At 40.8% G+C, this 15,503-nt stretch overlaps 1 protein-coding gene across 1 annotated transcript; it reads right to left on the minus strand.

The window, feature by feature from the left end:
• Nucleotides 1-95: 95 nt before the first annotated feature.
• On the minus strand, nt 96-13,093 carry igsf8 (immunoglobulin superfamily, member 8). The gene is made up of 7 exons (XM_046383246.1): nt 12,823-13,093; nt 8,750-9,130; nt 7,067-7,528; nt 4,989-5,167; nt 4,147-4,399; nt 3,159-3,611; nt 96-2,240 (listed from the first exon to the last, which is right to left on the minus strand). The coding sequence occupies exons 1-7, from the start codon at nt 12,875-12,877 to the stop codon at nt 2,113-2,115; spliced, it is 1,911 nt and encodes a 636-aa protein (XP_046239202.1). The 5' UTR covers nt 12,878-13,093; the 3' UTR covers nt 96-2,112.
• Between the last annotated feature and the right edge of the window lie 2,410 nt (nt 13,094-15,503).

The raw sequence follows: 15,503 nt of genomic DNA on the forward strand, positions 1-15,503 counted from the left end.
CGTGCATTTGTCTGTGTGTGTGTGTGTGTGTGAGCAAGTGTGTAATCATGTGGTGGGTGGGTATGTGGGGGAACAAATCAGCTTTGAGTAGTTGATCTGGAACAAAGTGGCTCAGGAAGCAAGCAGAGCTGTGATTTTATTCCCTAATGTTCGTGAACAACATTTATAATCGGGGGTTTTAGAGAGCACAGGTTAGGGAGGACAGGCAGATTTAGAGGGACTCTCACATTGAAAACCAATCAGGAGACAGGGACAGACAGTAAAGACACACTGAGAATGTAAAGTATAGCTAAGAGCAAACAAATACAGAAAAAAAAAGAAAACTGACCTTAAATAATCTTTCATGAGAAAGCCGCAAGCTGGATAACAACACATTGTACTTTCCTGCTCCTTTCCACATGTATCCAACAATACGGCACTCTCGTGACCAAACTTTTCATCGGTGTTATTTGCAACAGGAAGAGGAGGATGGATTTCACTCATTATAACTGCGCAGACATAGTAAATCTGTCCAACAGATTTCTGTGGGCTAACAGCGGGGGGCTATGGTCATAATATGTCTCAGCAGCAGAAATGTGTGGTCCGAACCACATGATAGCTATGATGACAATGATGGTGAGACTTCACTAAATTATCAGGTCATATGACTGCACTGCTTGGGGAATTTTCACCTCAGGGACATACATCCTAAACAGCGTTTTTTTGTTTGTGTTGCTCAGTGTAATAAACAGGGGAGTCTTTGTCACTGTATGTTTTCTATTCCAGTCACTTGACGAGAGCAAAAGGAAGCATGAATCACAGAAAAAAAAAAAAAACAAAAAAAAAAAAACAAAACAAAAAACACCCAAAAGTACTTACTCAAGTACAGCAGGCTGGAAGAAAGTCAAGTGAAAGAATTACACCAAGGGGCTTTTGGTCCTATTTTTGTCCAAGTGCTTCAAACGAGCAGAACAGACTACTGCTGAATGTTAAACACAGGTGCTTTGCCAAAGACATGGCACTACAGCATTGTCTCACTTACATTAAGAAAAATAAAACAGTTAAACTCCATACAGTATTTACATATTTTAGCTCAGTGCATAATGGATACCACTTCCATTTCTCTTTGTCCAATTTATACAAGTCTGTATAGAAAGCTCACTACAGCGTGATGGTCACAAGCAAGGAATTTGGAACTGATACTCAATTGGTCTTCGCATCAGAAAGTCCCCAGCCAGCGCCGTTCCTTATCAAGTAACAGACAGACTTTGTTAACATACAGAGTGGCGCTGGACTGCAGGCGGTGGAGCGCCCTGCTCTTAAGTTTCTGCTGGCTGGGCTGTTCCCATCAGCATTCATGTGACTGCCAGTGGCAGTGGTCGAGGCTTAACTGTGCAAAGACGTTTATACATTTTTGATGTTTGTAATAAATGAAAAACATGCAGTTTGAAGAAGGAACACCTGGAACACAGTATTGTTTGAAGACAGAAGCATTACATTCCTAGTGCAGGATGAGCGTCCAGCGTCATTCAAAATGTCTGGCAGTCTGGCTAAAAAGCGCTGGGTACCTTCATATTGTAACAATCAGATGATCATTTGTGAGGAGGCAGTTTGCTCGACTTCATAGCATGTGAGATTCCTCACATCTTAGAAACTCAAAACAAACCTGCAGTATCTGCATTACCATAGATTGTCATAAGGATCTTGCCTGTGCATTTTGACCCTTTTGGATTTGAAAGTGATAAGCAGGGGACAAAGGGACCATTAAAAAAGGTGGTTCAGGCTAACATGGAAACAGACTCTAAAAGTAAGTCTTTGTTCATCTGAGCAGTACACAGTGGCAGTAGCTTCAAAAATCCACGATATTATGCCAACTGATGGGTGATACAGTAACCACTAAAATATTTTGTTGTTTTCAGAGAAAAATACAAGAGAATATAAAACAACATCTGTTGGCATTGACTGTTAGACAGTTAGGTCAAAACACACACACAAAAAAAAAATCAACTGACAAGGTGACAGTCATTTAGTCTTCAAGTTAATTCTCGGCCATTTCATCGATCATATTCTATACCACCTCTATGTGCCTCTTCACGGACATTTAGAGTTCAGACAGGTGGCGGCGGCACAGCGCTACTTTTGAGCACGTTGCCTCGCCAGTCGCTTCATGAAGCAACAGGTTACTGTTGCGATGATGACGATGCCCACAAACAAGGCAGAGGAGACTCCGACAACCAAAGGGATGAGGAGGAGGTCAGCAGCTGGGGAGAGAAATAATAATGAGAGAAGACTGCTGTGATGTAAACTGGCCTTGTAAAGCAGCAGTATGGACTGATAATCAAAACTGACAGATGTGTGTGTTTTATTTTAATTCTGTTATCACAATATATACAGCAAATTGAGTAGAAAAGAAGGCAAGAGGAAGAGGAAAAATTTGATTTGTTCGGTATCAAACCAATACAGATATGCACTTATATATGGTACTTTTAACACCCTGGGTGCACACATATCGATGAAAAGCTAGTTAATGGACTGTCCTGTGGGATCAACTAAAAGCAGTTTGCTCTGCTGATTCAGTCCATTTAGTCTTAATGTAGGATCCACACCCATGTAGAACAGAAACAGGGTCAACAATTAGTTTTGCTACCAGTGCAAATCCATTATTAGTATAAAGATGCTCATGTGCAATGTGCTGGACATATCACTGTTTGGCTTTTGACACATATTTTATCCAAATGGAGTGACACACTTGAAAGTGCAGATCACTTCATCCAAACCTTGTCCAGACATAGCAGATACACGTGACAAGATTCATGTATAATCTCCTCCACACTTGTTTCCACTGTTAAATGCTAAAACAAGTGTTGACTTGTAAGGACAAACACACAATTAGTCAATTGACTGACTGACAGAAAAAATCATCATCAGCTTTTTAGATAGTTGATTAAATGTCAGCAAGCTAAACATTTTCTGGTTTCAGCTTCTCAACAGTAAAGGCCCGGCCTGTGATTGGAGGTCATCAGTAGCCAGACCATTAGGATAAATCTGGATGAGGAAGGTGAAAGGGCAGCACTTGCCCCTTAAACCCTCTATTACCCAAGAGGAGCAGCTCAGAAGCCAATAGATCAAACTATGGTTGCACTGGGCTGCTTCCAAATACAAATAAATAAATAACTTACCTCTGGCATACAGGTAAACAGTTACTGCATTTGACTCTGCTTTGGCCCCTGTGTTGTACCAGCCTCCATGTGGGTCCTGCCCCCATGCCTCAGCATGACACACATACAGGCCCTGATCATCCATTGTTGCTGTGTGGACCCTCAGTCTGTAGCTGACAGCGGACAGGCGGTCGACGCTAACCTCGCTACTGTTGGCGTAAATCTTTGCAACCCCATCATACATGAGGGCAGCTACCAGTCTGGGTTTTTCCTCAACAGGGGGGTCTGGCAGAGTAACATCAGATGCTTTTCTCTGGCCATTCTTGATGACTGGAATCGGCCAGCGAAGCCACTGCACCTGTGCCTGGGCAGGACCTGTGGTTGTCACAGTGGCATTGCAGATCAGGGTGATGGTGCTGCCTCTTTTTAACAGGGGACCTCGAGGAAGCTGAGCCACGGCTGAAACCAGCACATCTGAGAAAGGAAATGTCACATTCAAAGATTAGTTTATGCAGGGAAAAGTGAACATTTTGAACAGACGGGCATTGTAAGAACAAAACTAAAATATATGTTTCTCATCTGTGGTAAGTCGGCCGTTTCCAATATTTAGCAATTCTTGTCTTCTTAATAAGGCGATCTGAGTTAACACAAATTTAGCAAGCATACATATCTGATAAATATAAAGAGAACCAAACCACAGTATGCAGTTTTGGCAGTCCCCCGTCAGCACTAGAATGCTACATTAGCTTATCATTTTACCTTGATGTTTGTGTTTTCAGTTCAGAATTGATTTGAACGGTTTGAGCTATGGTTGGTTTGGCCGCATTTATATTCTACTACCACTCAACCATTTATCCATTAATGTTAGCTTTAGCTACAGAACTATTTCAACTGCATATACGTTATTATAAAATAGCTATTTCAACTCAACAAGTTATCCTGTTCCCCTGGTTGGGAGTCACAGGGATGAAACCTGAGTGTTGCTAAAGAAATGAGCAGCATTTCTCACCTTTGGTCTTGAGGTTGACAGTGACTCCCTCAGACCGCTGGGTGAGTGTTGCAGGAGTAGAGGGGCCAGGGTCTCTCCTTCCAGCGTACACACTCACCACACACCGATACACCCCTGAGTCTAAGGGGCGGGCAGAGAACAGCTTCAGAGAGTACCTCGCTTCTGCCACTTTCTCCATAGATCCCCCGCTAGACCGGCTGAGGTCGTCGCCCCAGCTCACTACACCGTCTGGGCTCATCCGGGCCACCTCCACCTTAAGATGGAATACAAGTGTCAATCTAACATCTCAATCTACTAACATCATGAAAACCATAGTCAGTTTTTTTCATTTCCTGAATGACCAAGGCGGCTGTTTGAAAGCCACCTCATCATTCAGTTCCCTCCAGCACTTGAATGCACCATACCTGAGAATATTTAAGTGACCATGAAAGGATAATGTGACAGAATATAAAGTAGTTTAATTTGGATGACCTATCTATCTCTGCAGTCAAATCAGCTGTAAATAATATTTAATTCATTAGTCTATGAAAGCAGGTACAATGCAGTCTGCAAGCTGATCCGCATACTGCACTGATTTAAAGAAGTGGAAAAAAATAAATATTTTTATGAAAAACTGACATGCTTTGCTAACTGTTGTAAATGGAAACTCTAATTTACAATTTTCATGAGAAATGTTTCATTAGTTCTCTTTTTTCCTATTTATATAAAGAACTCATGCATTCACTTCACTTGTACTGTGCAGGCACGAAACACTTCTACATTTTACTATATACAATCACACACACAGAAAAAAAAAACAAAGCATATTAGTCCAAAAAAGTCAGCAGGAGGAGAACAAGTACCTCGACCCCCCCGGTACCAGCTACGTCGCTGCTTACAGATCCCCGCCTCATCCACTGAACCAGCAGGCCCGAGTTTACTTGAGATGGCAGCCCCAGCACCTCACAGGTCAGGATGAGAGGGGAACCGACCTGCAGAGTCACTTCTCCTTTGGGTGAGGATGTTACACTAAGAGACTCCGCTGGGGAAGGGAAGATGTAGAGGGAGACAGCTTAGCAACAGTGAAAGTACATCCTCCTTTACAGAGAACTGAGACAGTAAAAAGCTTACAGGAAGCAATATCCTGTAAGCACCATTTCTGTGGGAAAACTAGGATGGCCTCTCTAGTACATTACATACTTAATGGCCAGGACAAAATGGATTAGCACTTTGTACAATCACATTTGTAACATAATTTTCTGTTATTCCCCTGTGAAAGAGACAATACCAAGTTGTATTCAGAGAAAAAAATATATATAAAAAAACAGTAAAAGAACATGCACAAATGAGCATGTGCAACTTTGTGAAATGAACCGAAAAGCGTTCGTATAGTTAGTACTAATACTCTAGTATAATAAAAGATATACATATTGTGTCCACTGTGTGAGCAAAGCCTCATTTAAGTACAACACAACACACACTGCTTAATAATAGGTGCATTATTTATGTAAACAAAAGCATGTCAGACCATTGTATTAGTCAGATAGCAAGAGCCAGAAAATACAGAACAGTACTTGCCAGGGAGTGCCGGAATAAAACAATGCATGCATTGATAAGATTCAAAGCTTCAAGTTGTCTGAACCCCTTAGCAGCATCAGTTAATTAAAACTAACCATTATTTAAGCAAAAAAACTTTTGGTTAGAGTAACTAATATTTCAATCTACCTCAAGCAAAATTGGGAGTTAACTTTATCTTTACATTTATGTTAATCAAAGATTAAATTGATGAAACTGGTAATTTGGCAAACCATTTACAGCATTTTCCTATGAGCAGAAACATGAAGAATATTCACAGTGTCAATTTCTCTCTTCAAGATGGTCAAAATGTTTGAGGAAGGACTGCTAGACAGCGCTACCATGACAGTAATGGACACATCAGCATGACAGAAAGAAAGTCATCCTCTTTGAAAGGTGGGAGAAAAGATTACTTAATCCTTTAGATCTACAAAAGCTCTTTAGAATTTAAATCGAGCCAAGCAGTAAGGCAACGGGCAGTTATCCAGCTGCACGGCCAGCCAGCTATCGACCTATCAAATCCAGCAGGAAAATCAACAAGAGAGCTGAGCATCAGGCTTTTCAGTCAGCCAGTCTGACAGCCAACATTCCCAACAGAGAGTAAGTAGAGCTGCAATCAGTGAATCGACAGAACATTCACTGATAACTACTTTGATAACCAACTAATGAAAATAATTGGTTCTTTCAGGTTGTCAAATGTGAGAACTTTCTACAGGAAAACAAGACATCTGATGTAACCACAGGCTGTAAGATACTGTGATGGGCATCTTTCACTGTTTTATAGCCCAAAGGATTAGTCAGTCAAGAAAACAATCAGATCAACATTGACAGATTTATTGAAGTCCCAACAGGAAGCTGTCAGAGCTATCAATCCATCCAGCAAAGCAGGAAAAAACTAAGCAGGTAGCACCGGGCCACTCAGGCAGCCAGTCAGTAGCTTCGACACTTACTCTATCCAACAAAGAAGGCAGTACGTTGTCCATGGATGTGTGCCCAGTATTTAAATCAGCCTAATTTCCATTCGTAAGAAAACTGCTCAGTCAGGCAGCCAGCAAGTTAGGTATTCACTTCAGCTCTAAGACACACATCCAGTCTGAAATCTGGAAAGAATTCAATGCACTCAACAGCAATACGTGTCCAAGCCGACTGACACCACTGAGAAGGAGTAGAGCCTTGAAGTGACTAGAAGAAACCAAACTTCAGTTGTGCTGCTTTTATTATCCCGGGTTTATTCTATAACTGGGGCAGCCAACTTTATTTTATGATATCGTGTGTATGCTTGGTGCAGTGTGACCTTGCCACTTGCCAAGTGCTATCAGAGTTATGGCAGCACAAACACTGTCACAACATTCTTGGTTACACCAACCTAGTTGCCGAACGGTCAGGTTGCCAATATCCAGCGTCCTCAGTGCGATCTTCTGCCACGATCGATCAGGGTCCCGAATCCACTGCGAGGCCTCACAGTAATACGAGCCGGTGTCGTCCGGCTGCACTGCCCTCATCTTCATCACATACACGCCCAGTCCAGCTTCCCCGTTCCTTTTCTCCAGCGTGATCTCTCCATCGTCATACCGCTTCTTGTACATACGCCCAGGGACGACCCCCAGCATCTTGTCAATGGAGATAATCTCTCTAACAGTGCTGACCTCACCTCCCGCTTCGCTCGCCAAACCCTCTCCAGCGCTACGTTTCCCAAAAGTGATGGAAAGGTGGGTGAGCTGCTCCGACTGGATGCCTGCTGAGCATGTCAGGGTTAACTCAGCCCCTTCTGGCACAGGCTGGCCGGTGAGTGAGCGGGAATAGCTGATCTGGAGTGTGTCAGGGATCACTGAGGGTGTAGACACAGACAATTAAATTATATCAAGAGGCTAAAGGAGCCAAATGGGAGGCAAAAATATGCCAAATTTAATTTCTATTGCTGGTGTGCTGTTTAGACATTTCTATGTTTAGAACACTAAATCATGAAATGGAACTGCTGAGAGTGACTGCAAGCCCTTTACCACCCTTGGCTTTGGGCTGTAGCTTTGCCAAAATAAGAGGGATTAGTTGGCTATTATGAAGATAACATACAGCTGCAAAACTAACACCCAGCATCTCACAAACATAAACTCAGCAGTCCACAAAGAAGATGATGAATAGAAAGAGAATTGGTAACCATAGGGATGTCATAAAACTGGAAAAATACTTTGGCTAGCTTGAGCCCAGAAACAAAACAAACTCTAGATGGTAAGTATCAGTAATAGAATGAAAATTAAACAGAGAGTTTGATTCATCAATGAAAAATGTAATCCATCTGACTGACGCAGTGCAGAGCTGCTGAAAAAAATCTTCTCACTCCTCCATGATAGCACCTGTTCACTCTGCTTTCTGCCCTACGTCACAACTAAACCATGTTTGTCATCTAGTCGAGACTAAGGCTGCCCATCATTTGAAGCCTGACTGCAGTTGCTGATGTAATAGACTTTTAGCAACAAAAGCGATTATTCTGGATGCCTTACATTAAGGAATACTATATGTTATTAACACAAGAAGCCAAAGTTCTCAGATTTTCAATAATTGTGCCTAAATTACACACACTTATTTTTTTTATTTAGTCTTGCTTATCTTTCTGTGGATAATTTTATTCGGTCAGACTTCCAGGATATATTGCAATTGTCATGGCTGTGTTTAATGCATTAGTTTTGCTTATTTACATAATTGTTTTTTTGTTTTCATATTTTTGTGAGGTTAATACTTGGAAAATTTTATATATATATATATTTATATTTCCGATTTCATCTGTTTAATTGATCCCTGATTATTTCGTACATTCATGTTTATGTCTATTTTTTTATGTTTGTGTTACATGTTTTGTCTTGCATGTTCTGGGGGCTGCTGCAAGGATTCTCCTGTAGAAGGCATCTCTAAGGCCCTCTAAGCCTAAAGAATAAGTCTGGTGATGTTCTCTGAACTGATCTTACTGACTGTTATGATGTATCTTATTCATCTGGGACACAGACCTCCACTGTTTCCCAAAAACTATTGAATAGTTATATACAGCATATCTTACCTTTGACAGTCACTAAGGCGCTGTAGTTCCCCTGGTATTTGCTGTCTGTGCTGGGTGTGTAGCACTCGTACTTCCCCTGATCATCGGCCCGGAGCCTCTGGACTACCAGTCGGACTTTGTCCCCCGAGTCCCTCTCCACCCTCAACTCCCCGTTCCTCACCCGGGCTTGAAACGGGGTGTAAGGGAAGCCCTTGTCTCTGGTGGACACCACTCCCATCTGCCTCCCACCAGAATCATCTCTGTACAGGAACCATTCAAAGTCCTGCGTACGAGGGCCTTCGTACCCTGAAACAGCACAGGGCAGGGACAGGGAGAACCCTGCAACGCGGTACAGGGGTCCATCGGGAAGTGTTACATCACGACACACAGCGAAGTGGAGTCCTGTGAAAGAAAAATGGAGAGACGGAAAGAGAAAGACAGTGATGAGTGGGCAGGAACAAGAAACAGTGTCAATTTCTGTGGGCCACAGTTTTGCCTCGCAGCATGTTTGGTGCATGGACTCACCAATCAATATCCTGAGCTGATGACTGCCTAACAGGGAATCAATATATTAAATAGTTTAGGAGGAAAAACACCAGGGCTGGGGCTGGGCCAGCTTCCCCCAAATACAATGATGCATTTAATAAATGAAATACAATCATCTTAGTAAGCTTCTTAGCTCAATCTCCAATTCCTTTGGTTGCCTTAAAAGGAAGAGCTCACTAAAAAAAAGAACTTTGTACTCTTACAAAGAGTACTACAGTTTGAGTAAGATTTATTGGCTGCAACTCATTCCAGCAACAGTGGAACTCAAAAATAGTAGCATTGAATAAACAGTAGTGCAGTAAGTATTTTCATTAGCAATTAAGATGTCAGTTACATTATCAAATAATCAATGAATCACTATATTAAATATAAGAAAAAAAGTGATAAATGGCGACTTCTGATATCCTGAAACCAAAGGTGTCATCTTAAAAGTGCTAAAACAAAAACAATGCTTCAGGATCTACAACTACAAAACCGAAAATAGGCCAAGTGACCTGAATCATTAACTGATTATCAAAATGGTTCAATAACTGATTAATCAAGCAATCATTTCAGTTTGACCAAGTCAGTAGTAACATCCCTTTCCCATATGTGTGTGTTTGTATGTTTTGTCGTTTCTAGTGACGGAGTTATCACACTTGGCAGAACTTCTGCAAAGTTTATTCCTTCTGAACTTTAAAAGGGAGTTTTTCCTTGCCACTGTCTGCTTGCTCGGGGGTTCAGGCTCTGGGTCTCTGTGAAGCATCTAGAGACAATTCTGACTGTATAAGGCACTATATAAATAAATTGAAATTGAAATTAAAAGGTACAGCAGGGTGATTTGCTAATGTACTCGCTAGTTCTCTGTGACAATGGTCTGTAGATGGTCATAAGCATATGCTGTACTATCATATTTAGAAAAAGAGGTCAAGTTGCACTAATGCAATGTTTCAGTGCTCAAAGCAGCAAAACATATAAACAAGGGCATTTTTTTCTCAATGGCATCAACCTGATACCTCCAAACTGCAAATCACACTGAAACTGAGGGAAAAAAAACTTGTTTCAGCCCAAAAGGGAAATATATAAATATAAAATGTACTGTATCCACGTTGCAGCCTGGTAACACTGCTGATGTGCTCTGCTAATGAGCAAAAACATTCTGAATGATCACCTCAGGGGTGAAAGCTGCCAGGTTCAAGCATCATTGTATTTCACTCAGTGTCTGGCTGCGTAGCCGACTTCCCCTAGAAACAGCTGCAGGCTCAGAAAAAGCTGGGTTATCTAAACACTAAAACTGCACTTTAAGCCACAGGCACCGAAACGTCTCATGCAGTTTCTATTCTCTCATGATAAGGGTTAACATTCACATGCTGATTCTGTGCCAGTCAGAGGTAACAGACCACAAGCCAACATCAGATCTGCATCCCCAGGGACGGTGAAAAAAAGAGCTTTTCAACTAGATTTATAGATTTGACTTCTTTAGATATTTGTATTGTTGTGCTTTTATACATATACTTTTAGTTCCATTTCATACAATTCTGTAGCACGATCATTTTTTTTCCCGGTCATTATAATCAAGAGACAAACAAACAAATGCTAATATGAAGGTAAAACATCTGGATTAACAAGAATGAACATTATAATAAAGTGTTTAATTTAACAAGAAGACACAGAAGACACAAGAAACTGAATTAACCATATAATATGGTCAGTATCAGCATCTCTGTTAAAAACATAGAAAACCCTAATTCCTCACACAAATTAACACTGACTTCATTAGATATTTACAGAGTTTTTCCAGTGGACGGTCAGCAAGAGGCCAGACAACCGATCTCCTAATTAACATGGTCCATAATGTGGACTATCTGAAAATGCAAATGGGATTAATCTGACCTAAGAATCTACAAACACGCCCACATGATCGCAAAAACCAACCAACACACCCCACTGACGTAACCTAAAACTGAAAACTACCTGAACAACCAGAAATACAAGATGAGTGTGATTTGGCTCTTCCCACCTGTCTGAGTGTGTGTCAGTGTATCTGTGTGTGTGTGTGAGTCAGAGCTAAAAACAACTGGAGCTTTCTCACAGTCCGAGCCATGGCCCCATAACACGCCCATAGATAATGACATGGGAGACTAGTGCGAGGCTTAAGCGGATCAAGTCCTAATTAACACTGGGCTCGGACTGATAGGGCTGGGGGGACACCACAATGCTCGATACTGTCTGGATTAGATACTGTGCAACAAGGAGGAAGCCCCAATTTTCTTATCAAGAGCCCACAATGAGATGCATGTTGGACTGCTTCTGTCCCAAGGAATCCGGTCTACGTGATTATTAGAAATGATGTGTATAATTATTAATATTGTGAGAAGGGGAATAAAAACTTTGCCATTCAATCTGGTACGCTCTCTCTCTGCCTTAACTCTTAACGAAGTCAGCTTTGCATTTTAAACTTCATTCTATTTGTCCTGCTTTCATCTATCACCATATTTTCACCTGGCAAAAAAAAAAGAGGACTAATGCGCCTCTGTGGCATCTTTTTTACTCTTTCATTACAATATTCAAGATTCAGTACTTGACTGCCACTTGATTTGTAGCTGATACAGGGATATTTGCTTTGGTGCAGTAATGCAAAATAAAACAAGAAACCTTCAGGGCATAATATGACCACATGTAGAAGGTGAAAGCACAAAATGACCATAACAACAAACCTTAATCAACAAAACTTAAAGCAAGAGGGTAAAATAAAGTAATGGCTAAAACCAAAGTTTCTATAGGGTTGGTATCAGTGCCATAAAGTAACTACTTTGTGAATACCATTTAAGTATGCCCTTAAAGTGAATACTTTTGCTTATCACTTCCTGGATGCGAACAGGAACAGGAACTCTTCTTATCGGCCAAAAAACACCTGCATCTCTCCCACCACCAGCTCAACATCCATCAAATAGCCTGTGTTGGATTTTTAATTGACTGTCCCATGAATCCTGTAATCACTTTTGTATTTGTGTTGTACCGAAATGACTTAAATCACACATATTATGAGAAATGATGTCCCATAAGATGACCCACAGGGCACAGAAGAAGCAGCGTTTACAGGCAAAAAGTGACAAGACAAATCAAATTCTGAATCACCAAATTTGGACATTTGTGGTTTCCACTGGACAGGAAGGGTTTGAAACACTGCAATCTGTAAAGTAACTTAGCTACAAACAGAGAATATAAAATATCTGCCTCTGGGATGTGCAGGAAAAAGCTTCGTAAAGTGGAAAGTAGCTTGAATTGATATTTAAGAACAGCACTTCATTACATTACACCACTGCTAAGATCCTTTACACAAGTAAAGGTACTACAGTCTAAAATATACTCCACTACATGTCAAAGACATGCAGAAATGACAACAGAAATCATATTAACAAAGCTATGGTGTCTCAGTGAATAGTCTGCTTGGCCGGCCTCGGCATGAAGAAACAATCAGGCAAATGCATCTCCATGTGACAGATGGCGAGGCGGTTTTAGTCAGTGTGTGCACAGCTAACAGGTACAGCGAGGCGGGCTGTACTCACCCCAGCGCAGAAATACAAATAATGCTGTTTTCATCGAAACCATCATGGTCCTCATCTTCCCCCGCGATGTCCAGCTGGATTATACAGACTCGGGTTTGTCGCTCCGTGTTCCTCTGCTTGTTTATCTCCGATCATAGTTCATCCCGCCGCGGAGACCAAGTGTCTGCAAGCGAAACCGCAGACACGATCGGATTATTTGTGCGGGGAAAGAAATAATATTGTGCAACAATGCAGCCATACACTGATCACAGGGGGGTTGTGTGTGTGTTGGGGGGGGGGGGGTGGCTAACAAAAAAGGGTGGAGCATGTATGCAAAAAATGCTCAGGGAAGGAGTCAAACTGGTGCCATTGGTCAAGAAAGCGACGGTGACATTTTAAACCAATGATAATAGTGTTGTGAAGAGGTTAAAACAACGACGTTTAGACGTTTAACCGCAAGGGGGCGCCAGAGCAAAGACAGTGAAACACTGAAAATACTCCTCTAGTAAAATTAACAATTAACAAAATTAACATTTTACTTGCGTTAAATTAACACAAGTAAAATTTCTGCGCTCAAAACCTTACTAATGAGAAAGCATTTTTTTTCGTATGTGTATGGAAAGTAAGAAGTTAGACATTGTCAGACTAATGGCGTGGAATGAAATGTACAATATTGTACTCTAAAACATAATTTAGTAAGAGTATTAATTTGCATTAAATAGAATTATTCAACTGAAGTATAAGTACTCCTACCTCAAAACTGTACTTAAATGCAGTACTTGAGCAGGTGTAACACCACTGGTTATAGACCAGTGTTTTGTTCACATGTAATGGGACTCTCATGAGAGTCAAAAGTGAAGTTGTATTTTTTTATGAACAGGAAGTCACAAATAGAACTAACCCCTTCGCTTACAGTGTTAAACCTAAACCTTTACACCACTTTGGTCATGCAGGTGAAACCAAACCAGTGAAGAATAGTGAAGAATACAAACTAATTAACAAAATTAAAACATGATTATTATTATTATTATTATTATTATTATTATTATTATTATTATTATTATTATTATTAAATTATATAGAGTTGATAGTTATGGAAATTCAGGTCTGTCAAAAAATTGGGACCAAATAATTGATATTTGAAACATACAATGTAAAGTTAAAGGCCTTGTTGCAAAGTTTTAAATTTAAGTAAATTTTTAAGCCTTTAGTAAATTTATACTTGTGACATCATCAGCCTCACTACCTGGTGGCACACCTGCTGTTAAATAGCTGTTGATTTATGACACCACACCTGCTTCTGACGATGAAAATCAAATTCTTGAAGCTGTAACATCTCTTTCCTTTCCATGTCTGCAAATGTAATAACATTTGAATCTCTTTAGGAATATCAATTTGCCATTTCTATGAGGAAATAAAACAAATGAATCAAAATTTTATTTTCATATTTAAAACTGCATCACTGCTGCCAAAAGAAATTAAAATAGAAAGTCTGCCATCAGAATGATTTCCAGCATACTCCCATGTGTTTCTGTTCCATAATTATAATGAAGCTGAGTGGGAAATTGAGTTTGCATTGTCATTTTAAAATTGGCAGACATTAAAATACACCTAAAAATACAGACATGGCTTCATGTGTTTTGCTTGTTGTGAATCAAAATTAAATGTAAATGCAATTTTCATTTGACAAACAAACTCAGTAGGCAAGATATACACATTCATTCAGTCAAAGGGCACCCCTCTACTGCCTGGATTCATAAGCAAGGCTATTTACCTGCTGAGGAACTTGGGGCATAGAGATGTCACAGAAAGTAAAGGCCTAGTAATCCTGAGGCAAGTAAGCCTTGTTTGTTTCTGGCTTAATAATAGTTATCACACAGAAACCTAACATCTTTCTGTCAGTTGTCCTCTTTTACTGGGTTCTTGTTGTAATTACATTTGTGTTTCTTTCCTGTGCTGGCAGGTCAGAGTATCAGCAGCTCTCTCACTAGCCTTGTTATTGAAATGAATAGCAAATTTAGTAATTACAAAAGATTGTTGAGAATTAGTAGCACTGTCACCTCATAGCAAGAGGGTTCCAGGTTCGAATCCCAGTCTGGGTCCTTCTATGTGGAGTTTGCATGTTCTCCCTGTGCCTGCGTGGGTTTTCTCCGGGTACTCTGGCTTCCTCCCACAATACCAAAAACATGCACATTAGGTTAATTGGCTACTCTACATTGCCCCTAGGTGTGAATGTGAGAGTGTATGGTTGTCTGTCTTTGTGTGTTGGCCCTGCGATTGACTGGCGACCAGTCCAGGGTGTACCCCGCCTCTCGCCCGTAGTCAGCTGGGATAGGCTCCAGCTCCCCCGCGACCCTCACAGATAAGCGGTATAGAAAATGGATGGATGGATGGATGGATGGATGGATGTTGAGAATGAGGGAGCTATTCTAACCACCTACTCAGAATCTCATCACATCTACAGTTAAAGGTCAGCATGCTCCCTATATGATACAGATTACACACTAGGTACTACTTCTGCTTATTGTAATTCCTCTCCCCATCATGTCTACCCTGCAATAGATGTACATGTGACACTCATACAGGAAGTTATGTCTAGAATCACTATGAGAAAGACATTTTCAACCCTTTTAGCAAACGCTTGGCCTTTACTGTGTGTGTGCATAGTCACACATGTTATGTATTTGCACGTGTGTGCATTT

Source organism: Scatophagus argus, chromosome 3 (genome assembly GCF_020382885.2).
Source record: "Scatophagus argus isolate fScaArg1 chromosome 3, fScaArg1.pri, whole genome shotgun sequence".
NCBI classification, from domain to species: Eukaryota; Metazoa; Chordata; class Actinopteri; family Scatophagidae; genus Scatophagus; species Scatophagus argus.

Excerpts from the sequence above, each read along its gene's own strand:
- igsf8 (XM_046383246.1), bottom strand. The coding sequence starts at position 12,877 with ATGAGGACCATGATGGTTTCGATGAAAACAGCATTATTTGTATTTCTG. Across the intron at positions 9,131-12,822 it reads ATTTGTATTTCTGCGCTGGG|GACTCCACTTCGCTGTGTGT; the intron begins GTGAGTACAGCC and ends TTTCTTTCACAG. Across the intron at positions 5,168-7,066 it reads CCTGACCGTTCGGCAACTAG|CGGAGTCTCTTAGTGTAACA; the intron begins GTTGGTGTAACC and ends TCCCTTCCCCAG.